At 47.6% G+C, this 26,162-nt stretch overlaps 1 protein-coding gene and 1 long non-coding RNA gene across 4 annotated transcripts in view; one reads left to right on the forward strand and one right to left on the reverse strand.

Annotated features, from left to right (window-relative positions):
* The window catches only part of ADD2 (adducin 2), a 69,915-nt gene extending 57,125 nt beyond the window's left edge, over window positions 1-12,790 (forward strand). For 2 of the 3 annotated variants that reach the window (XM_053401481.1, XM_053401483.1), the window contains 6 exons: window positions 660-911; window positions 1,998-2,117; window positions 2,526-2,615; window positions 5,085-5,241; window positions 6,326-6,442; window positions 10,750-12,790. In XM_053401481.1, coding sequence (XP_053257456.1) covers window positions 660-911; window positions 1,998-2,117; window positions 2,526-2,615; window positions 5,085-5,241; window positions 6,326-6,442; window positions 10,750-11,054 — 1,041 coding nt within the window. In that variant the 3' untranslated portion in view covers window positions 11,055-12,790. Of the gene's footprint in view, window positions 1-659; window positions 912-1,997; window positions 2,118-2,525; window positions 2,616-5,084; window positions 5,242-6,325; window positions 6,443-7,335; window positions 7,370-10,749 lie in introns of all 3 variants that reach the window. The other variant, XM_053401482.1, reaches the window with a different exon arrangement.
* LOC128420074 (uncharacterized) lies at window positions 1,456-3,769 on the reverse strand. Its single transcript, XR_008331963.1, has 2 exons — window positions 3,438-3,769; window positions 1,456-2,665 (listed from the first exon to the last, which is right to left on the reverse strand). It is a non-coding gene; the product is annotated as an uncharacterized LOC128420074 (long non-coding RNA).
* Window positions 12,791-26,162: the final 13,372 nt, after the last annotated feature.

Genomic DNA, 26,162 nt, shown 5'->3' on the forward strand with positions numbered 1-26,162 from the left:
TTGATGCAGATGTTGCCTTGGAACAGTCTTCTTCTTTGGCAATCACTCGGAGCCGAGTAAGATGGTCTTCCATAAACACGGTTTTAACAATGAGTCCGTAAGCAGGCTGGCTTTGACATCCCCACACTCCAGGGCAAAAGCACTCCAGGAGAGGGCAAAGCAAAGAAGGCACAGCAGGGGGTGTGGTGGGGAGAAACCCAAGGGCCACATAGAGTGACTTGAGGGCCACTGAGGTTCCCCACCCTGGCTTTAGCAAACCTTTCCCCAACTTAATTCAATGAGTTCCTGGATGCCGTCTGCCGAAATTGTCTAACAATGGATGGTTACCATTTTATAACTTCAAGCTGAGCATTTGCAAGCTGCCAGATCCCATTAAGGAATCACATTAGCTTATGATTAACCCATAAATCAGAACTGCTATCAGTTGATGTTACTCATAGGAAATGTGGTAATCTCTAAGATAGTAAAAATACAAATGTTTTTCATGCATGCCAACAGCCACCAGGGCCAGAAACTTGGGTGGGTTTGGGGGATTGAAAATCCTGCTCTACATCAGCAGGTAGTTTCTGTGCAGAAGGCAAGTGGCCTCATAGCTTAAACTTTTGCCTCTGGGTCAGCATGCAGGGGAGCCTTCAGGGAACCCTCCTTGTCCTTCCTAGGGCTACCGGACCGGCTACGCCTACCGCTATCCGTTTGTCCAGGAGAAGACCAAGCACAAGAGTGAGGTGGAGATCCCAGCCACGGTCACAGCCTTTGTATTTGAGGAGGACGTAGCTCCCATCTCAACTCTCCGGCAGCATGCCCAGAAGCAGCAGAAGGAGAAGACCCGCTGGCTGAACACACCTAACACTTATCTGCGGGTGAATGTGGCCGAGGAAAGCCAAGGCAGCGCCAGCAGAACCAAAACCACCGTAAGGAGAACACCATTCACTGCCTCTTGCCCCTGCGAAATGCTCCACATAAGGGACGTGGCCACCATTTTCCATGCTGAAAGAAAGGCAGGGCCCTCTTCCCCCATCCAATTGGCTACAGCAGAAATTTAGGGGACAATTGGTTGGTTGGTTGGTTGGCTGACATGTATCTCAGGATAGTTCCATAGTTTAACTGTGCTGGGTGAAAAAGGACTTTCTTTTCTCTGTTCTGAATTGAGCTTCATGAATGTTATGACAGAAGGATAAAAACTTGCTTTCTATCCATGCACTATTTTATAAACTTCTGTCATACTCACCTTTTCCCTACACTAAAAAGTCCCCAATACTGCACCTTTTTCTTCACAGGGGAGTCAGTCAACCCCCTTGATAATTTTGGTTGCCCTTTTCTGAGTCCCATTATTTGTGTGACAAACTTCTGTCCTCTTGCGCTGAGGCTACTCCTCCAGGTCCGTTCGTTGCCCCACCCCCAGAAGCAGCCACTGGCTGGTATAGGAGGATGAAACATATTCACCGTGGGGGAGAGTTTAAAGATTCAAAAAGCTGTTTTAATTCAGTCAGGCCATTTAACTCATTTCAAGAAAATTTCTGCCTTGGACTATTCAGAAAATCAGAGGACATACTTTTCTGTTTTCAGTGACAATCAGGAAATAGGTAATAAGAGTTGTGACCTTCAGTAGTGGCAGATTATACAGTTCATGAGGACTAGTCACATGACAGCAGGGCCCACACAGTGAGGTGAGCGAGAGAAGATGGGGGTCACAATGATCTGAAAAGCTCTTCTTGCTGAATTAGGAACCTGAATGTCTGTAGCCTTACATATCCGGGCTCTTTCTCAGTGTGGATACAAAAGCTGACTCATCAGTTTGAATTCAGAAGCCCCAAATCCCATCCTGCCTCTCAGCTTTGCAGATCATTTGCGAAGTTGGAAGGGACCCCAAGGATCATCCAGTCCAACCCCTTGCAGTGCCAGAATCCCAGCTAAGGAATCCCTCTGTGCCCTTTCTCCACCCTTAAGAGACCTCCCTTTGCCCTTACAATTTGCCCTTGACTTTTCATGCTGCCCAGTGGATGAAAGCAGACGAGGTGGAGAAAACCAGCAGTGGAACACCGATCCGAATTGAAAACCCAAACCAATTTGTGCCTCTCTACACAGACCCACAAGAAGTTCTGGAAATGAGGAATAAGGTACAGCCGCCTCCTTCCCATTTGCTCTTTGGACACTTTCCATCTCTGTTGGTACTGTCTCCGTTGCTATGGCATCCCCAAAATAATCCTGGGAATTGTGTATTGGGGAAGAATCCCCGCAGCCTCTCTCCCTAGCAGAAATACAATGGGGAGAGCTGGTGTAATGCAGTGTAGAGTCACAGAATTGTAGGGTTGGAAGTCACCTCGTCCTACCCCCTGCAATGCGCTGGACTAGGTCAGAACTGCAGCCAGGTATCCCGTTAGTGCTGGTAACAGGGAGCCTGGTCCTGATCCACAGCCCCTGATGGCACCAAGAAACTTTGCGTGTTGCTTTCTCTTCTTCAGGGGCATTGCTTCAATCCCACAGACCACAAACTTTCTCCTCTTTTCCTTCATTTCCACTTGCAGATTAGAGAACAAAACCGCCAGGATGTGAAATCAGCCGGACCCCAGTCCCAGTTGCTCGCCAGCGTGATAGCAGAGAAAAGCAGGAGCCCGGTACTTGTCATTCAGGGAGCCTCCCGGTGTAAAAACCCGCAGGGAATGTCCTGGAAGAGAATCATAGCATCACTGAATTGTAAAGTTGGGAGGATCATCTAGCCACTGCCCCCCAATGGCTGTCGACTGCAGGAGGCTGGTTCCAGTGCCATAAGCGTCACTGGGATGGAGACCCCAAATCAGGCACCATTTCTCTACCACATTGATCTCACCAGGCTATTATGAGAACAGGCATATTTTACTTATTTATTCTATAGACATCTGGGGGGCGGGGATTCAACGTAGTGCTAAGCAGATCGCTCTGTTTGTGCAAGCATTCCTGCTTGCCTGATGCAACTATCTGTCCTCTTCACCACCACCACCTCCCTGCAGTTCTGGGGTGTCTCCGGCCCCCCAAAGAGCCACTTGTCTGTGCATGGAGGAGGAGAGCAGGAGGAAGTCCAGTTGCACTAGCGGAAGTCCTTCATGGCTGAATCCCAGCGCTTAGACCGCTTAAGCTCATTTCAAATAATGGAGGGGTGGGGCTTTCCTGATCTCACTGGGAATTAAATTTCACCCTCAAGAATTTAGCACTGAAAAGTGTAGGAATGGATTTAGGCAGTAGGAGAGGATCCTTGCTCACGTTTATGAGATCAGCAGAGTACCATCCTTTGCAGCATTAAACTTGGAAGCTAAGACAAGGTTGATTTAACTTTCTACAGACAAGAATCCAGGGTGCTTTAAGGCAGATGGGATTTTCCCTGGTATTGCTACTTTTCTCTCCCTTAAAAATGACCATCACACACATTGTTTTGTGAAGAAGTGAAAGTAGTATTTGCTTACCTAAGCTAGGTCTTGAAGCAGCAGTTTACAGTAGCAAAATGAAGGCAGGTTTATAACTACTAAGTTACAAAAGCACAAAATCTAAGTTCAAAATGTTGTCTGAGTAGTCAGCTTGGAGGCATGAGGGAAAGAGAGAGATGCTCAGGCAGGAAGGAAGGATGTAGTGTTTCAGCTTCCTGCCAAGGCAAAAAGGAAGAGATGTCACAGAGTTCTCTCTAGCAAATTTAACAGGAAAGCTCTTTGAACCTCAGCCTCTTCATGCGCTTATCTGACAAAATATGAGTTTGACTGTAATAATGTCCCACAAAAGGCCCCTCACTATTACTATTACTATTACTATTACTATTACTATTACTATTTGCAAACGTTATTGACATTTTTAAAAAAACCAATTACAACCCATAAAGTGTTGTCTCCCAGGACAAATACATGTACAAATGTTAAGTCTTCTATTATCCATATGGCATCAAAACAGATTTGGAAAATCTTTTACATTCCAGGTTAAGCTCACATCCACAGGATGTACTGTATTTTTCGTCCTATAGGGCGCACCGGCCCATAGGACGCACCTTGTTTTTTGGGGGGAAATGAATAAAAAAAATTATTTCCCCCCCAGCCGCGGCTGCAGCCCCAAGCCTTGCGGACACCTGCCCAAAGCACAGGGCGCCCTCCAGAGGGCTCCCCGTGCTTCGGGCTGCAGGCCCCTCTCACTCTCCAGGCTTCAGCGAAAGCCTGCATTCGCCCCATAGGACGCACACACATTTCCCCTTCATTTTTGGAGGGGAAAGGGTGCGTCCTATGGGGCGAAAAATACGGTACTTCAGTCTAGAGCATTAAGATAATTTCTCCATAGCGGCTGCTATGACTGAGGGGGAAGGGAGATTACTGTACTGTTGTTAATAAACAATATAAATTGAGAGCATACAGAGTCAAATGCAACTTTCCTGGCTTATCCTTTTATCACCCTCCAATGGTGAGTTAAGCATTCCATAAATGCTACAATGATGGATGACATTGAAAGATATCGGGTCCAGAAATCTTTAAGCAACGGATGCTCCCACCACACATGGAAGGATGTGCCTTTAAGCGTAAGGGCAAGAGAGTACAGTGAAGTCTGGAAAGGCATAGGGGCATCCAGTGCCATCTTATAATGACCTTTAAAGAGGCGTCCTGCCATTTAGCCGAAATGTTTTGCAGTGGAGGTTTAGACCATCATCAATGTCCCACCTTTTTCGTGGGCCAGGACTCAAGATGGCTTGCACAAATTAAAGCACAGGTAAAAAATTTTTTAAATGCTGAAAACATTGTTAAAAAGTAATTAAACCCCAATAGAATTTAAACAATGTAAAAAGACAAATCTATTAAAATACAAATAATAAAAACAGGACGGTGCTATTAAAAGCCCTTCCCTTCCCTCTCGGTATAAACTGGTATTCACCTGCTGGCAGAAGGACCACGAGGAGGGAGCCAGTCTAGCTTCACTAGGAAGGGAGTTCCAAAGGTTGGGAGCAGCCGCTGAAAAGGGTGGGACTGAAGCATGATAGGATTGATCCGTGGGCCCAGAGCACCTTTCTGCTTTCCAGCCTCCATGGTGCTGCCTGCAGCCCCCCCCTCCCATATTTACCTCGTTCTTGTCTCCCAATGCAGTCTACAGAGAGTAACTTGGCAGACGGAGAAATGAAGGATGTATCCCACAACGAGGTTCCTCCAGAGCCAGAGCCGCCAAACCCTTTCAGTCAGCTGACAGACCAGGAGCTGGAGGAGTACAAGAAGGAAGTGGAAAGAAAGAAACTGGGTCTCGATGGTAAATATCATGGTTCAGGAGCACAGGGGCTGGTTGCGGCTGAGAACTAGAAACTTGCGTGGGCTGAAAGACCACAGCACTTGCTTTGGTATTAGCAACTAACGACACTTGATAAAATAGGGGCCACCTAAACACTCTGGGGAGATGAATGCTGTGTCATCAGCTGAGAGGGACAAGAAAGCAGCATTAGTTGGGAAGGATGGGATATGGATGGTTCCAAGAAATTTGTAGGTGGTGTGCTAGAGCCACAGGGATGGGGGAGAATTTTATTTTTTCCACATTTATTTTTTACCACGTGAGTTGTTTATTACTACAGAATCCCATCTCACAGAAATAGCACCACAGACTTGGAGGGGACCCAGAGATGACATCCAAACCAACCCCTCCCCATCCTATAACAGGACTCTCCTGCTCACAGTCCAAAGTCCACTGCCTTGCTCTGACCCTGGAGAGAGAGAATTATGTATTATAATACCTATCCTATTATATAGTCATCACAGAGTGAAAAATAGCTCATCCCTAGGGCAGTGGCTTCCAACTCTTTTCAAGGCCACCGCTCCCTTGGTTCCATAAACTCATCCCCAGTGGCAGGAAGTTCCACTGGACTGGACTGATGGCACTAAAGGCTCAGTTACTTGCTGTTGTCAAAGGAGCCTTACCAACGCCAGGAACCACCATCAATGCTCCTGCAGTGACTGAGCTGGGATCTAGGGCCTCAGGATCCCTGAGATACCCTGGACCTAAGATGTTCAGGGCTTTGTAAGTTAATACAAGGACCTCAAACCCAGCTCGGTAGTAGGTGAGCCACTTGAAATGTTGCCTTGGCTGCACAGGATTTTGGACCCCTGTGCTGATGACCACAGCCCCCAGCAAGTTGTGACGCCTCCCTTTGAACTCCCTGTCCTGGGGGATTGAAAGACCTCCTTCTCCTTGCAAAGGAGCAAGGAGGACACCTGGCAGTCTCCTTCAGCTCTGTGTCCGAAACAGTTTAGAAACAGTGAGATGGGGGAATTTGCTCCAGCCTTGTGGACATCCAGGCATCCTGAGACATGCTTTCTTCCATTGTATTCCCATCTCCTCCCAGGTGAGAAAGACACAAGCCTGGAGGAAGAGGTGACAGCCCCTTTGGAGTCGACTGCAGACCCCACAGTCCAGAGCCCAGCCAAGCCTCCATTAAAAAGCCCGCCCAAGACTTCAGAAGGTAAGGGAAGCCTTTGCAGCGCTCTGTCAAGCACCTGCCTCTTCACACCATGAAAGGTTAGGCTTTGGAACTCACAGCAACAAGATGAGCTGGTGGCTACTGGATTAGATGCTTTTAATAGGATTTGAGAAATGGGGGTGGCTAAAAACACTGAAAGGCAGGAGCAGCCAGGCTAGCTCATCCCACAAAAACCGCTTAGAAGAGCACCTATACCTTTTGCTTCATACCTGAGTCTAGGAGATATGAGACTTGCTTCTTTTTGTTTCTTTATAATGGAATTTCAGCCAGGGGTCCCTGCTAACTGGGCCTGGTACATCTGTTTCCTCTGCATTAATTTCTAGCAAATGCTTGGGTGAACAAGAGAGCCTTAAAAGATTCCCAGATGATGTCTTATCGAGGGGTGGGGTGCAACTCCTGAAGGCTGGGCGGCACAGCGGAAAAGGTCCACCCCCTGGTGCCTGTAAGATAACAAGATGTGCAGCAGCTAGCTAATTCTAGCAGCTACTGGCAGGGGGAGAATTAGGGCCTGCCTTCCCTCCTGGCCCTGCTCTGGTGGACCCTCCTTCCTTGGGTGGCCACCTGCCAGGGATTCTTTCGCTGTAATTCCTGCATGGCAGGGGGTTGGACTAGATGACCCCTGGGGAACCTTCCACTCTACAATTTTGTGATGCTATGAAATCTTACCCTCCCCAGGATGTGATGCCCAGCCCTATTCAAGGGTGTAGTGGAAGTGTGGCCCTGATCCGAGAGGGGCATGGTTTCTTGTGGCTATTGGGGGGTGTAGTGTTGCTGCTTCCCCCTCCCCTGCATTGTTTCATTTGTGCCTCGTTGTGTTTGGTGTGCTTCTCTCCACACTGTCTCCTTTCTCTTTCCATGTGTTGCTCTCATCAAAGGAGTTCCCTCTGATTCTGAATACTTGTCACTTTAGTAAGTATAGAGAGGCTGTTTTCTCAATTTTCAGCTGCTCCCGGGGGGAGGGACGGGGTCCTCAATCCAGCCTCCATTTCAGCATCTCAGGGCTGAGCAACCCTTTCATTTTTGGAGCTGCAAACGTGTGTAAAACATGGACTCAGTTGCATGATGCCAAGAGGGCCCACAGGGCAGTGGCAGGCCATCCGCTTTGCAAGCAGAGTTTCAGGATCCGTCCCCAAAAGCTCCAGTTAAACAGGGTCTTGGCTAAGCATGGTTAGGAAAAGCCTCCGCCAGAATCTCTGTGTAGAGAGGGGCAGCCAAACTGCTGGCTGGGGTTCCCTTTGGATTTATTTTAACCCATTTCAAAACAGCTGCTCTGGTTGCCAGTTCGTTCCTGGGCCCCATTTAAGCTGCTTACATTAGTGTTTAAAGCCCTAATGTCTCAGACCCCAAATAACTGAAAGACTTCCTTCCCTACAGTCCCCCTTGGGTGCTTGTCTGCCCTCGGAGGCTTGGTGGCCCAGGAGGAGAGGGCTTTCTTTGTGGTGGCCCCCAGAGGTGTGTCTGGCACTATCATTTAACAGTTGCCCGAGAATGTTGAAGATGCACCTCTTTATTCTCACTTCTGACACTTGAGGTGTAAGTTTTTAGGACCCACCATTGCTTTGTGATTGTAAGTTGTTTGGAACAGTTTTTAATATTAAGGTTTCAGTGTTGTAACACACCCTGGGACCTTAGACTGAGTGATGGGTAAATAATAATAACAATAATAATATAGCAGGAATGGGAGACCTGTGGCAACCATCATTGTAGTTTGGCCTCTTTTATTGCATCCTGATGAATGTGACGGGGGGATTTGAATTGCCTCTTGAGCAGCCTCTCTGAATTGCCCCCGTCTCCGTTTCTGATTCCACTCAGGGGAAGGGAAGGAGGCTTTAACAGAGGACTGCAGCCTACATTTGTACTGGGGAGATGCAATAAATTTGTACTGAACAGAACTGAATGTTGGACTTTGTTGCAGCTCTCATCATTGTTAAGACTTTTCCTAAAGGGTTGATGGAGTAGACCCACCCTGGAGCAGTACAGAAACCAGAAACCTCTCTATGGTGGGGGGAGGGGCTCCCCTACATCATATGCGGTCTGCTGATTAGCAAAGTTTTCTTTGCAATACATTGTGTTTTTGTGGCATATTGCAAAAATATTTAGTGTAACATGTAGTACAGAATATGTACAAGAACTGGTGTAGCATAAGAGATCCAGGAACAGACCAGGAAGCCCCTTCTTCTCCACCCCCATCGTTCTGCCAGGACACTGAGGTCCAGCGCTGAGGGCCTCCTGGCGGTTCCCTCACTGTGAGAAGCCAAGCTACAGGGAACCAGGCAGAGGGCCTTCTTGGTAGTGGCGCCCGCCCTGTGGAACGCCCTCCCAGCAGATGTCAAAGAAATAAACAACTATATGGCAGCCCTGTTTAGGGAAGTTTTTAATGACTGGTGTATTTTTAATCTTTTGCTGGAAGCTGCCCAGAGTGGCTGGGGTAGAAATATTATTATTAGTATTAGTAGTATTATATTCAAATCTCACATGCGCTGGGAACTTTCTAGGTTCCTTTAGTGCTTGCCACCACCCCTAAGCCTGAACCCCACGCCATCTGCAATATACCTAACCCCTACCTGTCGGGTTGTTGTAAGGGTTATAGATAATGTACACCCATAGATTGCACTTGGAACACTTTAAGGCTCTGTTTAACATCTATATGCTATTAAACATCTGTAGGAAAGAACTAGAGGGCTTAATCTGAAGAGGCTGTATGGCTGCACGAAGGCCAATAAGCTGAGGAAGGATCTTGGTAAGGTGGAAGCTGTGTGGGTAAGGGTTCCTGGATCTGAGAAATCCCTAGATGGCCTGTTCCGAACCAGGCAGCCTTCCCCCGAAAGGAACAGATGTGCAGCTGGGACCGCAGCTCACTGGGCAAGCAGAAGACCCCAGGTTCAGTCCTCAGTGGCAGCTCCTGATAGGGCTGGGAGAGACTCCTGCTTGAAATCCTGGACAGCTGCTGCCAGTCAGTGCAGGCAGTAGTGAGCTTGATGGGCCAGCAGTTTGACTCAGTGTAAGGCACGTTCCTGTCTTCCTCTGTTCCTAGATTCCAAACTGCCAACAGAGACTCACGTGGCTCCATGGCTAGGAGTCCCTATGCCCAGCCCTAGCAGGCCCTCCTACCGCCCTGTGGAGACTAGCCTACCCACGGTAGTTCATGCTTTGCTAGCCTGCTGCTTGGATTACTGTTGTGCGCTCCCTTGAAAAGTGGGGCAGAATCCTGCTGCGCGTACAGAAGGGTCTTATGACACTGATCATGAAAGCATTGCAGTGTCTGCAGCAGGACCAGTTCAAGATGGCGGCACTTGGACCCAGCTGCTTGAAGAAGCGCCTCTTCTCTCTGCAGCCCCGGCCAGCCCCAGGCTTTTGCAGTCTGCAGGAGAGGCTCTTCTCAGGGGCAGCACTCCAAGTGTGGAACTCTCTTCCTCTTGAGACCAGCTTGTCCCTCCCCATCCCAACGTTCATTCAGGCATCCGCTCAAGGGCTCTGCTCAGGCAGGCCTTTGGAGCAGGCACCATTTGGATAAGGACATGATGGTTCTTGCTGTACAAAGTATTTCAGCAGTTATTTATGTGCTCATTACATTTACAGCCCACCTTTTCTTCCAAGCAGCTCAAGGTGGTGTGGGTGGTTCTCCCTCTCCCCGTTTCATACTCACAACAACCCTGTGGGGTAGGTTAGGCTGAGGGGGTAGTGATTGGCCCAGCTTCATGGCTAAGCTGGGATTCGAACCCAGTTCTCCCAGGCCAGATTCCAACACTAACCATTGCACCACCGCTGGCTCTCCGAAGGAACGGCAGTCATTATGCATTGTAGTTCTAACCTTTGCTAATGTTACAGTTTTATTGTTAGCCATTCTTAACAATAAAAAAAGTTATTTATTTTAATACAGTAGTAATATAATAATAATAATAATAATAATAATAATAATAATAATAATAATAATAATAGCAGCAGCAGCATTTTGGTGAGGAAGCAATATTAGTTACTGGTGTTTGTTTTCTTGAATGCACCTTATTTATTCTCTCCATCCCCTCACTCCCAATCGTATTGTCACCCATCTGTTCTAGCCCTTTATTATTGTTTCACACACACACCTGTGCCCCTTTCTGCAGAACAACTCCGTGAGGTAGATCAGGATGAGAGACTGGCCCCAAGGTCACCCAGTAAGCCTCCTGGCTGAGCAGGTCTCTCCCGTCTATGTCTTGCACTTGAACTACTTGTTTTGCATCACTCCTGGTGCAATCCAAAGACGACATCGGTTGAATCTTCACCTCTCATTTCTTGTTTCTTTTGGAAAGGTGGGAAGAAGGCGGACGGTGGCCAGGCGCCTGCCGAAGCTGACCAGAAGGCGGACGACCCAGGCACGGTGGTGGTGAACGGCAAGGACGATGATCAAAACATAGAGGACCTGCTCAGCAAAGGAATGAGCCAGATGACCACCAACGCAGACACCGACGTCCCTAAGGACAAAACAGAGACGGTCACCAGTGGACCTGTGTCACCCGAGGGCTCCCCATCCAAGTCTCCTTCAAAGAAGAAAAAGAAATTCCGGGCCCCGTCCTTTCTGAAAAAGAGCAAAAAGAAAGAGAAGACAGAGTCTTGAGGTCCTCTCCTGGATGCTTCTCCCTGCTCTTCTTCCTCCTCCTCCTCTTCTTCTTCCTCCTCCTTTCTCCTCCTTTTTTTCTTCCTCTTGCCTTCCGCTACTCCCTCTGCTCTTGCCACCACAGGGAAAACTCCTCCTTACAGTGGCATCTCCTTGGACGGCAAAAAAGAGGGGCTGAGGACCCCGGAATGTTTTTCCCCCATGGGATTTGCTTGGGAAGGTGAGGAAATGCTTTCTGAGGATTTGTGAGACAACCCTCCTCCCGGCCATGAATCCAAGGATATAACCAAGATAGTCTGTCCTTTTAAATGCTCCCTTTGGGACGGAGAGGGTGCTTGCCACTGAATGCCAGCCACTTCACAGTGCAAACGTCCCAAGCCATGTCAGGCCCATACGTGGAAGTTTCCCATGGACTGCTTTCTAGTGCACAGCGGGTCACTTTCAGAAATAATGGTGTGCACTGGGGAGAGTGCTGATCCCTTGCTGAAGCAGGGAACCTGCGGAACTGGAGATTGGACTGGTTTTTTGGATGCTTGATCCAATTGCCGCTATTAATCGCTGACGGAAATTGCTCTGGACTTTAAAGCAGACAAGCTGTTTCGGCTGCCGAGAAGCCCTGGGAGAAGGGTGTGGGATTTCTTGGGCAAGGATCTGACCCAGGAGCCAGCTGAGCACCAGGGACCTCCTTTCTGTACGAACGAGTGACACTAAATGCCTTTGGGGAAGGTGGGCGTTTTAATATAAGGACTGGCTCCCCCTGCGCCAGCAGATTGCCCTGCAGGTGGAACAAGGTTGGGCAGGTACCATTAGGCTGGCAAAGGGGAAGAGAACAGAGCCGACCCCTGGGGCACAATCCACCAAGAAGCTCTTCCTCATTGGAAGTCGCTGTGAGGTGTACAAGAGGATGGTGAGTCTCTTGCACATCTCATATTCTTTTTGATGGGGCTTGTGGAGGAGAACTTCTCCATGTACTGGGTGCACCCTGTGGATTTTCTGCCCCAGGCTTCAAAATGAGCAGGGGGCTGGTCCCCGGTTCACAATCCAGGCTAACAAATGGAATGATTTCCCTTGTTTTGAGGACTGTCTACTGGTTCTGGATTGAAACCTGCTTAGATTTATGGGCTGCAATATCCCCACGCACGCACACGTCTCCTCGGGGGTAGAGCATGTGCTTTGCATGCACATGATCCTGGGATCAATTTGAGGTGTCTCGGGTGAGAAAAGGACACCAGGTCACAGGACCAAAGGAAGTCTCTCACCTGATGACGCCTCTGAGATCTGTTGCCAGTTGGAGTGGCTGAGGCTTGGCAAGGTGGATCTGGGACCTGGCTTGATCTAAGGGAGCTTCTTGTCCTTAGATGGTCAGCTGTGGCCACCCAGCAGCTCCATCAGATCTAGAGAGGCCTCTCTGTTCCAGCTGCTGGTAAAGTGCTGATGCCCTAGTGGGAAATAAATCAGATTCCCCCAAGTTCCACCTGCACTACATTAAGGAAAATATGTATTACGATAACTCCATTTCAGCCACGTAAGTGCTAGTTTGGTTGTCTGGACTATCAAGACAGCCACAAACACTGCCGATAATGTCACTTGTGTAATCACAACGGATAATACGATGGAAAGCTTACAAAAATACTATTTTCTCACTTACTGCACTATTAAGGGATTTTATCACGCTTGAGGTGTTTTCACAAGTGATTGTAAAATTTGCTGCAGCTGTAAATTGCTTTTGAGAGCCACTTGGATCGGGGTGCAGCTTCTGCACAGAAATGGCCTGCCTCTGCTCTCTTTACTGCATTCACATTTAGAAGTGATCTGAGCATCACTCGCGATGCTTGGCTGGGACACAGATACAGATTTTCAACGGAAGTTAATTAGAGCTGTTAATGTTTTCCTTTGTTTGGCTGGATCCGGGGGGGCGGGCAGTGGCTGGGGACCCACCAAAGAGGTCTGCTGCAATCTTTGTTCCTGCCAGGCAGGGTGGGGGACAGCCAGGTGTAGTCTGGCTACAGTTTCCATCATTCCTGCCCATTGGCCATGCTGGTTGGGGCTGATGGGAGTTGTGGTCCAAGACGTCTGGATGCTCCTGCCCTTAAATTCTTCAAGCCATGCTAAGCATTACAGGCACATCATGGCAGTTTGACCTCATCTGAAAATGAAGCTGCTGCTTCTGGTGGAGTGACCAGGACTGAGAAAATGGGGGGGGGTTGCCTCCACTCTGGTAGTTGAACATTGTTCTTTGCTCTGCATTTTGAGACTCAGCAAGAAGAAAGAAACATTTGGGGGTGATTTCAGAAAGGTGAAAACGTTAGGTGGATATGTGAAGCCACTTCTCTTATTGCCCCACCAGAAGTAGGTTAAGAAAAGAACAGTTAGGATTAGGTTACACACAAGTGTGATCCTTCACTAGCACTGGGGCCAAACTAAGCACGACACCATTGCACAATTAGCAAAAGTGTGAATGGTGGGGTTATTTTGTGGGTGGGGTTTTTTCTGTGGGTGTTGCTCGGGTGCTGTGGGTGGGGGGGAACAATCCAGATCAGGATTCTTGGGGGTGTTGCTGGAGACTTTAACACTTCAACTCCTGCTATTTCCCGCTCCAGAACAAATTTGTGTGTTCTAGCACTAGAGATGGGGGAAGAAATATGATTAAGTTTGAATTGAAAGGCAACACTACCAATTCACACTTCCCAAAACAATATACAAATTGAAGAACAACTATCCTCCAAATTTTGCATTGCAGTATTCTGAGAAAGTGGCCCAAGTGTGTACAGTAATGCATCTACAGAGGTAAAGTTGTGCATACTGTATGTATGCATAGACTAGTAAAAATAACATACAAATATGTGTTGTGTTTGAAGAAAATATGCTTTGCTAAAATTTGTTATTACGCAAAATGGCATACAGAAATGTGCTTGTTAGAGGAAATTCACACTAAAATGCTAATGAATTTCCAGCAGGACTTAAAAAATACATTGCAAACTGATGTGGAAATGTGAAGAACTGGATTAACAGAGAGAAACTGAAATTGACAAGAGTCCCCTATGCATTACCTCTGCCACTGGCCAGTTAGGGAGACTTAAGCAATGGCCTTTTGCTCTCATGTGAACATGCCTATGCAAAGAATCACAAGGGTAATGCTAATCTATTTGGGCACAATCTACATGCATGTTCTCCTGCACATGACACACAGAAATGGGCGAGAGCTGCTCACATGGAGTAGATCAGGTCTCTATGTCACAATACCCAGAAAGCAACACCTTCATAAAGGAACCATCTCCTATCTGAGCCAGAGAAGTTGCATCTTTTATCCCATTTGTTAGAAAGTGGGGAGTGTGTGTCCACACAGGGGGCTCCGCTGGTGCATACAAGTACATTTCGAGAGCAAAATAACCAACCCCATTTCCATAGCTGTCAACCTTCCCTTTTTTTGCGGGAAATTCCCTTATTCCAGCACCGCTTCCCGCTGCTATCCCGGATTATTAGATATCCCGTAGACTGTTCCTGGGACAGATGAGGCTGCTGATCCCTTATTTTCAAATCTGAAAGTTGACAGCTATGCATTTCTTCTTTTAAACTCACTGAAGGAGAGATTTCACTCTTCTCGTACCTCAAAAATTATACTGGTGCTTTGCATAGAGAAACTCATTTCTCTTGTAATAAGGACCAAATCCTCCCCTTTTCCTCAACAGACGAAAGGGAATGAATATTTTAGAACTCAGTCATTTTTATAAAGAATAAGTGACTGGAGATGTCCTGCTGTTTTGAAACTACTACAACAAAAGGCTTCTCTGGTTCTGGTGCTTCCACAGACCAGCTAATAACATCAAACAATGTTCATTATACACAAACGTTGCTTAAATGGTAGGTTGAATGGGCAGTTTATGCAGGAGATCCCTTTGGGAAGGGTTGGGGCCATGTCTCCTCCTTCCTGGGAAGAATGTCTCCAGTTTCTGGGGAACTCACTGGTCCTGCCTGCTGCAGCCTCGATTTCATTTGCCAGGTGTGCATGTCAAAATCATGAAAACTGAAGGTGGCGGAATTACCTGATTGGCCTGAGCTGATAAGTTTGCTATAGCTATTCAATGCAAACAAATGCAAAGTGTGGGGAGGAGCCATAGCTTAGTGGCCAAACATCTGCCTTGCAAGCAGAAGATCCCAGGTTCAGTCCCTGGCATCTTCAGGACTGGGAGAAAGTTCTGCCTGAAACCCTAGAGAGCTGCTGCCAATCAGTGTTGAGCTATATGGAATCTGTATAGGGCAGCTTCCTATCTAAGCCGCAACCAATGCTCTCATATATATCACTCAATGTAATCTTGAATTTATTCATTGCTATATTTGTATCCCAGACCTTTAAACCTCACTGAGAATTTTCCTTCTCCCAGCACTGAAATGGCACCTCCAAAGACCAAGTCAGGCAGTGAGTCTGAAGAACGGCTGCTTGATTTCACCCAGGGGGTTGGAACAGATGACCTATTGGGTCCCTTCCAAGTCTACAGTTCCTTGATTCCAGGCAGTGCAATTTTTCTAGAAAAGGTGGTGCTGGAAGCAATGGTGCCCACCTGAGAGGTGCCAGAACTGAGTTCTGGTGAGTTTCAGCTGGGGGGGGGGAGCCCTGATTCTAGGTGTATAGTCAGAATCTGGCAGACTGAGGCCACGCAATGCTAACCAAGGTCCAAATTCTCTCCAGGAAAGGCAGTTGCTGTGAAACAGAGCAGATCTGGTCAGGAAAATAATATTTAGGAGCAGAAGCGGACCACCATATAAGCTCTACACTTTACAAGTTTCCACATGATGTGTGAGGAAGGGGTGGTGGCGACACTGTGTTTGCAGAATGTTGTCAGTGGAGATGTGGGCAGCGCATCATTGCTGAGAGGGGTTCAGGGGCTCATGAATGCTATGGAAAGATGCTTGGGGGCTCATATTTTCTCAGAGAGATTCAGTTGGGAGTCATGCCAGCTACCCTGGAAGGAAACTGCTCTTTTGATGCCAAAGGCCAAAACAACTCTGTTGGCCAAGGACACAAAGAATCCTGTTGCTCTCTAAGGACTGCTACTTTTGCTGCGCCAACAGCTTTCATTGCGTGACACCCTCCCTTCAGTATAGAGAGGCATGGGCAGAGGAAAGAAAAGCAAGGCTTGCCAAGCACATGGGGAACCATTGCTAAGTGGGGAGGTCATGGCATTCTGCGGTTGCTGCCAGAGGAACTTTCTCTTTTGTTCTCCTTTTCCCCAAGTCTTTAAAGGGGCTATAGGGAGAAAAGGGTGGAGATTTATTTCCCTGCTGTTGAGTACGTGGAGGTAGGCTGGTTAAACAGAGGGGCTGAGCAGAGGCAGGGATTCAAGGAGACCACAGGAAGGCTAGAAAATAAGTGCTGAAGCCTTGCAGAGAACACAGAGTGAGGCCAGAAAGGGTGGCTCATTACTCTGGCCCGGTCTCACGAGTTATTCAGCTTTCCCCAGTTGGGAATGCTCCAAATGTTTTGGACTACAGTTCCCAGTCAGAACAAGTGTGCTGGCTGGAGCTGATGGGAGTTGTGGTCTAAAATATCTGGAGGGCACCCAGTTGGAGAAGGTGGAATGAGAGCCCCTCACAGCCAACTGGGATAGCTCAGGTGGTAGAACATGAGACTCTTAACCTCAGGGCTGTGGCTTCAAGCCCCACACTGGGTAAAAGATTCCTGCATTGCAGGAGGTTGGACTAGAGGACCTTCGTGATCCCTTCCAACTCTACAAATCTATGATTTTGTGAACTGGAGGCTGTTGCATCTGGAAAGCAAGAGCCACATGAGAGCCCAATTTGCCAGCACATTGGGAAGCAGGCCCAGCCCATCCATCCTTCTTGTGAAGGGAATGCCCTGGATGCATTCGGGGTTTGTCCTGGGTACATTCCTGATGAAGTGCCCCCATTTATTTGAGCATAGCAAGCTCTGAGTAATCAAAGATTATCAAGTCCCAATTCTTATTTTTTAAAATAATATTTAGAAGAGAAGTTAGCAGAGAACAGACTCCCACTCTCACTCTGTAATTACACAATATTCACTTAGTAATTATTCATTTATAACTGTGCATCACAAGAGCACTTATTCCATGTAAGCAGCAAGGCATAAGCAAATGCTGAATTATTATGAAGCAAGCCTGTCATCATCACCATCCTTATGCAGCTGATCTGTGGGCATTCACTCCCTAAGGAGGAAAAGTGGTTTTCCTAGGGTGTAAAAGTAGCAGTTTTGTGATGGGTCGTATCCTTTCCCGCCCCCGCCCCAGGTTTACAATGGAAGATTGGGAGACAATGGATATATTATGTGGGGTGCAGCTAGGCAGCTTTTGAAAGAACGGCATTTTGGCTCCTTCTTCCACCCCACCAAAGTTACTAGGAGAGCCTATTGTCTTCTTTCAGCCTAGCCATGGCTACTGATTGCAGGGGCTGGACTAGAGGACCCTTACGGGCCCCTCCAACCTTTATGATTCTATGTGGGGGTCAGCTTGTAGCCTGTTCCCAGAGAGGGGCTGCACCTCCCAGGCCTTCATTCCCCTCTAGATTTCAACCAGCAATCAGCAACTCCTGAACTTGGTGCAGAGGTGGAAGAGTCAAGAAGGTGAGGCCAACTCTGTTGAGCTGCAAGACTTGCCCGGGGAGGAGGGAGTCTTTGAGGTGAGCCGCTCACAGGTTACTACTATTAGGTCAGAAGCTAGCCCTGACTCGTCCCCCTTTAGCAGCCAGTGCCTCCAGTTTAGGGATGGTGTATGTATGCTACTCTCACCTGCCCACCACACCCAGGATTCCTAGGATGCCAATACCACATTTCACAGCTGGAAAGTGTGACCGCAAAATATACATAGCAGAATTTGGTCCCGCAGCCATCTCAGGAGAGTTACACGTAGCGAGACTGAGTGTGTGGATATAGCACTGGTTTCGTGGAACAGCAAGGGAAAGGAGCAAAGGCAGCAGTAGGCGCCTCCCAATCGGTAAAGTCACAATTCCCACCCTGGGACTCCACAGTAACTCCTTGGGATTCTGCCCACTGCCACACACTGACATTAACAGCAGCCCTGATCACGGCTGGCCCATGTCCTTGTCGATTGGCAGGGCAGGGGTCCACCAAGCCCAGCCCCAGTGCAATCCCCGACTCCCCTCCACACACTGCAGATCTCCAAGCTGCCTCTCTGCCCACCAAAAAGGGATTGGGGCCAGGCCTGGCCCAGATGAGCCAGAAGCAGAGGTCACAATAACGCTCTGTGTTATCAGTCGGGCTGCAAAAACTTCAGTGTCTGTGTCTGACAATCGTTGCTTCAAAGTGCTATTTAATGTTGCCCTCTGTAAATAAAGCCCCCGTGTTTGGCCTTTGACTGATATTGTGAAGTCTGCCTTTGAGGTTCTGATGTAAATAATCTTTCTCTGGCAACTTAAGACTCTTCTCTTTATGCGTTATGACACAAAAGCCTCTACTTTTCTTTCTTTCTTTTCTGTACTTGCCACAACCATGGGGCAGCTCAGACTGGCAATTTGGTTTGTTTTTCCTTTGCAATTTTATATCTTCCTTTTTGTATTGTACTTTGGTTTCTAAACCTCTGAATACTTGCTGTCTTCAAGAGAGTTTGATGAGTCAGCAGCTGACCCCTTCCCAACGGTGCCGCCTTCTGCTAATGCTGCATGTTCCTCCGTACAGATGATGGTAGATGCTCTTCTTCTTGACCTAATGGATAGTGCGGTATGAAAGCGACTGAGCTGAGTCAGGCGAGAGGCCTGGGCTGTCATTGGGTTGCCAAGCAAGATACGATTGCTAAATATCTGCATCTGAAACTCCTTAAACAGCTTTTGTCTCCTTTGATTGCTCTTAAAAAATACACAAAAAAGCAAAAAACAGCAAATGCAAATAAACTTTCACCTGAACACTGAAAGCATTTTTGGAAATCTGTTTTTACTATGAACCAGCACATGTTATTGTTGTAAAGAAAAATTGCCCTTTTCCCCCTATGGGGTATCCAAGAGCCCATATAGAGTCCTTACATAGGTTCCCTATTGGTAGGAGAAAATAACACAGGCCAACCAGAGAATATTGAGAAGCAAAGCAGCTAGTAAGCCTGATCTTTATTGATCTGTTGCAACAGGGTGCTCCCCTCACTCACAGGAAAGAAGGAGGAACTCAGAACAATGGCACACAAGGCCTTATAAAGACTTTTGAAATTGCCACCCTGTAGATCAAGACATGGGTGGTGTTGTAGGTTAAACCACAGAGCCTAGGACTTGCTAATCAGAAGGTCGGTGGTTCGAATCCCCGCGACGGGTGAGCTCCCGTTGCTCAGTCCCTGCTCCTGCCAACCTAGTAGTTCGAAAGCACTTCAAAGTGCAAGTAGATAAATAGGAACCGCTCCGGCGGGAAGGTAAACGGCGTTTCCATGCACTCCTCTAGTTTGCCAGAAGCGGCTTAGTCATGCTGGCCACATGACCCGGAAGCTGTATGCCAGCTCCCTCAGCCAATAAGGCGAGATGAGCGCCGCAACCCCAGAGTCAGTCATGACTGGACCTAATGGTCAGGGGTCCCTTTACCTTTACCTAGATCAAGACCACCCCCAGAAACATCATACCTACATCACAGAAAAGGCGGTCTAAAACAGAAATTTGAATGTTGTTTTTCTCCTGTCATTGTTTATCACCTGTCTGGCAGGTTACTTGACTGGATTGCCTGGGGAGCCTGGCCACTCTTTTGTAGTGATAAATACTTAGTTCCTGGGCCAGGTCACAGGCTCACACCCTATTTATATCTTAAACGTGCCCTTAAGACAGGATTTGTGAGGAAAAAGACAATGGGGAGGTTTCCCACTTTGACCTTGCAGAGAAATCATTTGCTCAAAATGAATCAAAATGGTTCCAGGTTGCTCTTCCTGTGCTGATCTATGTATGTGCTTGGTTGGTACACTTAAGAACATTACCATATATCTAAGACCTCAAAATTCCTATCACATTATGCACATAGATCAGAGCAACAATGCCTTACTGTGTGGGGAGCATAACTAGAAAGTGAGCTCCAGACTTTGTTTTCAATTCTTCTCAAGTAGTTGCAGAATTTGAGAACTACACAGAGAGGTCCCTTCAGGGCTGCCTGGCATGACAGCTGTTATGGACCCACAGACACATTCAAATCTGGCCTGGGACTGCATTAAGACCCCTAAGAGCTGAAAATACCATAGTGCCCCCATATGTCATGCAAAACAGAAGCATGAAATTTTAAAACTACAAACCCCCTAGATATATTGCCACATATGACAGGAATTTATTTTCTTGCCTTATTTGAATCTACACTGCAGGGGGGGCCGGTCGCACTGGGCGCAACATCTGGGTTAGGGGGCGCAAATCCACAGGTTAGGGGGTGCAAATCCACGGGTTAGGGGGCACAAATTACTTGCCTTGCCCCGGGTGCTGACAACCCACGCTACGCCACTGGTTGGGCAAAAAGATTCTTGTGCTGCAGGGGGCTGGAAGGCCACATGTTGATTTATTTATTTATTTATTTACTTACAAATTTTATAATCTGCCCTTTGTAGAAATATAGCAAGTGGGAAAATAAAGATGGGAGAATCAAGAAAAGATCCATAAAACATCAAGGAATATCAATCAATACTGATTGGTTAAAATCATGTTGTCTGTTTAAACAACGTTTTCAAAAGATTTCTGAAGGAAAGGAGGTCTGGTCCTTGACAAACCTCTAGTAGCAGGGAGTTCCACAGGGCTTGGCCTGTCACACTATAGGGTACATCCCTAGTGAAGACTAGTGGAAACTCAGGGGTGCTGGGAACCACCAGAGGTTCTCAGTGATTGAGGTGAAGCATAAGGAATCAGGCTGTCCCTGAGATAATTGGGGTCCTAGTCGTTTGGGGCTTTTCTTTGATTCTATGATTCTAAGACCCTTCTTCCCTGGGGGTTCCCTTTGGGGTTCCCCAGCTTCTCTGCATCCAGCCAGTCCATGACACCACTGCATTACAGCTTCCATCAGCAGCAAAACTCCTCCAGGTCACCAGCTGCGGGAAGACGGAATTAGAGGAAGAAAGCTGCCGCACAGCACACGATGTTTGGAAGTTGTCAAGCAGGCAGATCTTAGGTTTTTGCATGGAAAACAGAAGAGGACAGATAGGGGGTCCCGCCTTTAGGGAGCCCTTTGAAGTGTCAAAGGTAAAAGATGGGGGAAATCCTGTTAGGTCATTTAGTTCATCCCCCTGGGCTCCCGGCAGAACAGTCTGCGGTGCTGTCTCCTGGGCTTCACGCCTAAAATAATTTAGTTCCAGCCTTAATACAAAAATACGGATCTCCTTTATGCAAAGGACCAACCTTCCAGCCGGGCCTTCCTCCTCCGCACCGCTGCCATGGGAGGCATTTAACAAGCCGGCAAATTATAAACAGAATAAATTCAGTTCTCCTGAGATCATAGGGGAAACAGGCAGGATGGGGGATGGAGGGAGATTGCATATTGCATCAGTTGCACGAAGGTTTCAAGGGATGAGTGAGCGGCAGGTTCTGTTAGGGCTTGAACCAAATCCTAGATCAGGGGTAGGTGAACTAAGGCCCAGGGGCAGGATCCGGCCCAATCGCCTTCTAAATCCGACCCACAGACTGTCCAGGAATCAGCATGTTTTTACATGAGTAGAATGTATCCTTTTATTTAAAATGCAACTCTGGGTTATTTGTGGGGCATAGGAATTCGTTCATCCCCTCTCCCCCCCAAAAAATATAGTCCGGCCCCCCACAGGGTCTAAGGGACAGTGGACCGTCCCCCTGCTGAAAAGGTTTGCTGACCCCTTGATCCTAGATCAAATAGGAAATTCTGCCTTAAAAGCCTGGATTTTAGATTAGAAATATCCCAGGGGCAAAAGAGAAGATCACATGTACACTTTGGAGAAGGCATGCCTTTAAAAAAGAAGAAGAAAAAGAGAAAGCAGCAGATATTTTTCCTCCAAACAAAGGTAACTAATTTTGGGGGGCAAGTGTGCCGAAGGTCAGGTCCAAAAGATGGGAGGCCATAGCAAAGTCTGCCATAGCAAAGTCGAAGGAGAGGCAGTGTGGTGCAGTGGCTAGAGTGTTGGACTGTGACCAGGGAGACCAGGGTTCAAATCCCCCCTCGGCCATGAAGGGTGACGTCGGGTGTGTGTGTCAATCAGTGCCTGCCAGAGTAACCTACCTCGGTGTTGTTGTGGGGATTAAAGGAGGAGGGAGAGAACCATCTGTGCCACCTTGGGCTCCTCGGAGAAAAAGGCGGGATATAAATGCAATCAAATTAGGAAGAGCTGCGGGGGGGGGGGCTGGCAGTCGCTGCCTCTCAGCCTGGCCTCCCTCCCGGGGCTGCTGGGAGGAAGCGCCATGGAATGAACAAGGGAGGGAAGAAAGGCTCTGGGCAGTTTCCATGCCAACCAGGGATGCCAGGGGAGCGTCTCCAGGGAGGGCTTGGTGTGGCTGGAGCTGCTGAGGCTGCGCAGGGCCTTCTCCTCCCTCTTCCTCCTCCTCCTCCCTCCCGCATCAGCCTCTGACCACCTGCACCTGCACACCTGGGAGGGAAAACAGCACCAGGTGGGGGCCTTTTGCCTCTTCTCGCGACCCGTAGCTCAGAAGCCGCGCCGCCGTGCCTTTTGGGAAACGCAGTCTCCTCTCTCATTCCGTTCCCTTCGGCGACCGTTCTCTAGGGGGGAAGAATAGAGGGCAGGCACTACGACTCCCAGAAGGCAGTGGGAGAGCCGGCGCCAACCCCTTTCTCCTCTCTCCCTCCACGCGCCCTCTCCGAGGCCTCCCCATTGGCCGGCTCTTCCGACTCTGTATCTGGGCGAAGCCCGGGTCCTGTCAGCCAATGGGAGGCGAGAGTCGGGCGCGGGGGGCGTGGCAGGGCGGGGGGCCGTTGGCAGTGGCGCTTGGCCGTTGCTTCAAGATCTCGGCTGTTGCTTCCCCGAGCCCGGGACCCGAGAAACGGAGCCAGAGCCTCCTCGCCGCTCCCTCCCCGCGTCCTGGGGCTGAAGACAGGGCTGGGGGGGGCGGGGGAGACGTATATTGCATGGCCCTCGAGGGGTCCGATTTATGATATTGTATGTCTCCCTCCATAGCCTCTCCCTTTCACCCAGGGACCCCAGAGCCCGTCACCCTGCAAAACAGACCCGGAGCCTCTTCCGGCCCCAGAATGAGGCGTCCCCCTCGCCACAGGAAAGACTGGCGGTCCCTGCCCCCAAATGGTCCTACTTCTCTATGGAGCTAGAAAGGGAGGCTCCGACCTCCAGGCTCCCACAGGCAAAGTTGGGAGGCCTCGCATTGCAGTTCCACAAAAGGCGGCCACTCTGCACTAGTCAGCTCGGTTGGATAGAGCGTGGTGCTGATAATGCCAAGGTTGCAGGTTCGATCTTCGTAACGGCCACCTGCATTTTCCTGCATTTCAGGGGGTTGGACTAGAGGACCCTTAGGATTCCTTCTCATTCTGCAGGTCTATGATTCTAACATCTCGGGGGGGGGCACACATCTTGCATCTCCAGCTAAAAAGAGCTAGATGAGCAGCTTACCATTAACTCCATGTGGTCGTATTCCGGGTGCACGTAACTGTTGCTGCACCTCCTCCCCCCAACGGGTCTTTAGCAGTGAGTGACTACTGACCTGCATTTACTACTGACCCTGTGCCTTGGATTTCAACCTCTTTATTTGGCTAAGTACTGGTGCAGTGGTTGATCAGCTTGCAGTCTCTTTGTATTGTGCTAATTGTTGCCACCCACCCACTCCTTGGGTCCTGGCTGGGCCCCTCAAATCCAGAGAGAAGCTGGGGTTATGCCAAAGGAGCCAGCCCACATTGATAGGTAGTGAATTACCATACATACAATAAGATGTTCCAGCCCTGAATGACAGAAGTGTGGAAACTTGCTCTAATTGCCTTGTGAAAAGCTCAGGAACAAGGCAGCAAAAATTACGCTTGTCCTCCTCTCTGGTCCTCTCCCTAGTCTTTGGTTCTGTGTTGTGATTGATCCTGTTCTAGCCACTGAAACATGACTTGGAATAAGACTCGTTGACTTCATGATTGTCTAAGAAATCGTAGGGAGGAACATAGGCTAATTGCTCATGGAATTATAAAGCTTTATCAAGTACCTCCAAAGCCATTAAAAATCTGTTTGGTATACAAAATAATTGAGCTTCTTCTTATAAAAGTGTTGAGAATAGTCAGGCAGCTGATGTGATAATGGGGGTCTATAAAAAGGCTATTAATCTTTGGTCTGTGGTGTAACCCTGCAGGACTCTTCAACCAAGCGTTCAGCCCCTGTCTCCGGATGGGAAGAGTAAGTCCAAGGTGCAGGGTTCTTGGTGTTGGGCAGGGTTATCCTTGGGCCTTCTCTTTTTTTTTTTAAAGTAATATTTATTAAGAGTTTAAAGATTACAAAAAGAAGAAGAAAAAAGTTAAACAAAGCAAAACAATACAATACAATACATAAAAAACAAAAAAACCCAAAACACTGCTTATCTTAACAAAACAAAAGCAAAAACAGAAACAATTAAAAACACATCCAGTATTTCCATATCTTATCTTTCATTTACTTGTTTCGACGACCTCCTCACACCTCCCTTCTTTGTATTCTAGTAAATCCTTTCCATCTTTCTCAGTTTTTGTCCTATAATTTATCTTAACACAATCTAACCTTATTTTTTCCCCTTTGGCCCATTAACAGTCTATTTTTGCTTAATTCTTTATAACATTTCTGCTAAAGCCATATAACATCATTCCAGCATCCTTCTAACATTTATTAATTTTACAGTATTTCTGTAAATAGTCTTTAAATTTTTCCCAATCTTCTTCCACCGACTCTTCTCCCTGGTCTCGGAATCTGCCAGTCATTTCCACCAGTTCCATGTAGTCCATCAACTTCATCTGCCATTCTTCCCGGGTGGGTTATCCTTGGGCCTTCTCAAGTCTGGAAGCCAGCCCGACTGAGAGCCATAGCGGTCAAGAGTGCTGGACTAGCAGCTGGGAGACAGGGGTTCGAATCCCCACTCGCCATAAATAGGAATCTTTCTCCTGCTCCCATTTCATTGCCCCACTTCCCAAATTAAAGACAGGACACAATTTAATCAGAGGAAATGGATGTGTGGATGCAATTGTTGATCAGATAAGAACGTATTTATTTTGTGTGAGTTTCATATACTGTTGTCAGAAAAACCCTCAGAGTGGTTATGGATAAAATGATTAACAAAAAGTTAAAAACAGCTACAGTGGTACCTCGGGTTACAGACACTTCAGGTTACAGACTCCACTAACCCAGAAATAGTACCTTGGGTTAAGAACTTTGCTTCAGGATGGGAACAGAAATTGTGCAGCGGTGGCATGGCAGCAGCGGGAGGCCCCATTAGCTAAAGTGGTACCTCAGGTTATGAACAGTTTCAGGTTAAGAACGGACTTCCAAAACAAATTAAATTCTTAACCCGAGGTACCACTGTATTTAAAAACATTCAAAAGTTGTTGTTGTTGTTTTTTGTATACTGCCCATCATCTGAAGATCCCTGACTGGTTCACAGCACAAAAACACAAGGGGCAAACGCAAAACGCTCGGTAGAAACAGGAACAAAAACAAAACAAACCACTACTTTTTATTTCGGTCCTGGAGGTCTTGCTAAACATGATTAGAAGGAACGGTTTGATTAAAGGAATACAGGTCGGAGCTAAACATTACAAATTGAAGGCATTAGTAGATGATTTGGTATTGACGGTACAGGAGCCAGAATCTAGTGTTAAAAGAGCTTTAGAATTGATCCAAGAATTTGGTCATGTGGCAGGATTTAAGTTGAACAAGTCAAAAACTAAAGTTCTTGAGAAAAATCTAACGCCAATAGAGAAAGAAAGGTTTCAGAAGGAGACAGGGTTAACATTGGTAAAGAAAGTAAAATATTTGGGGGTTAATATGACTGCTAAAAACTTGAACTTATTTAAAGATAATTATGAGAAATGTTGGTCAGAAGTGAAAAAAGATCTAGAAATATGGTCAAATTTGAAGCTTTCCTTGTTAGGCCGAATTGAAGCTATAAAGATGAATGTATTGCCAAGAATGTTATTTTTGTTTCAATCTTTACAGATTTTAGACAAGGTGGATTGTTTCAAGAAGTGGC

This window comes from Podarcis raffonei, chromosome 8 (assembly GCF_027172205.1).
Source record: "Podarcis raffonei isolate rPodRaf1 chromosome 8, rPodRaf1.pri, whole genome shotgun sequence".
In the NCBI taxonomy this organism is placed as follows: Eukaryota; Metazoa; Chordata; class Lepidosauria; order Squamata; family Lacertidae; genus Podarcis; species Podarcis raffonei.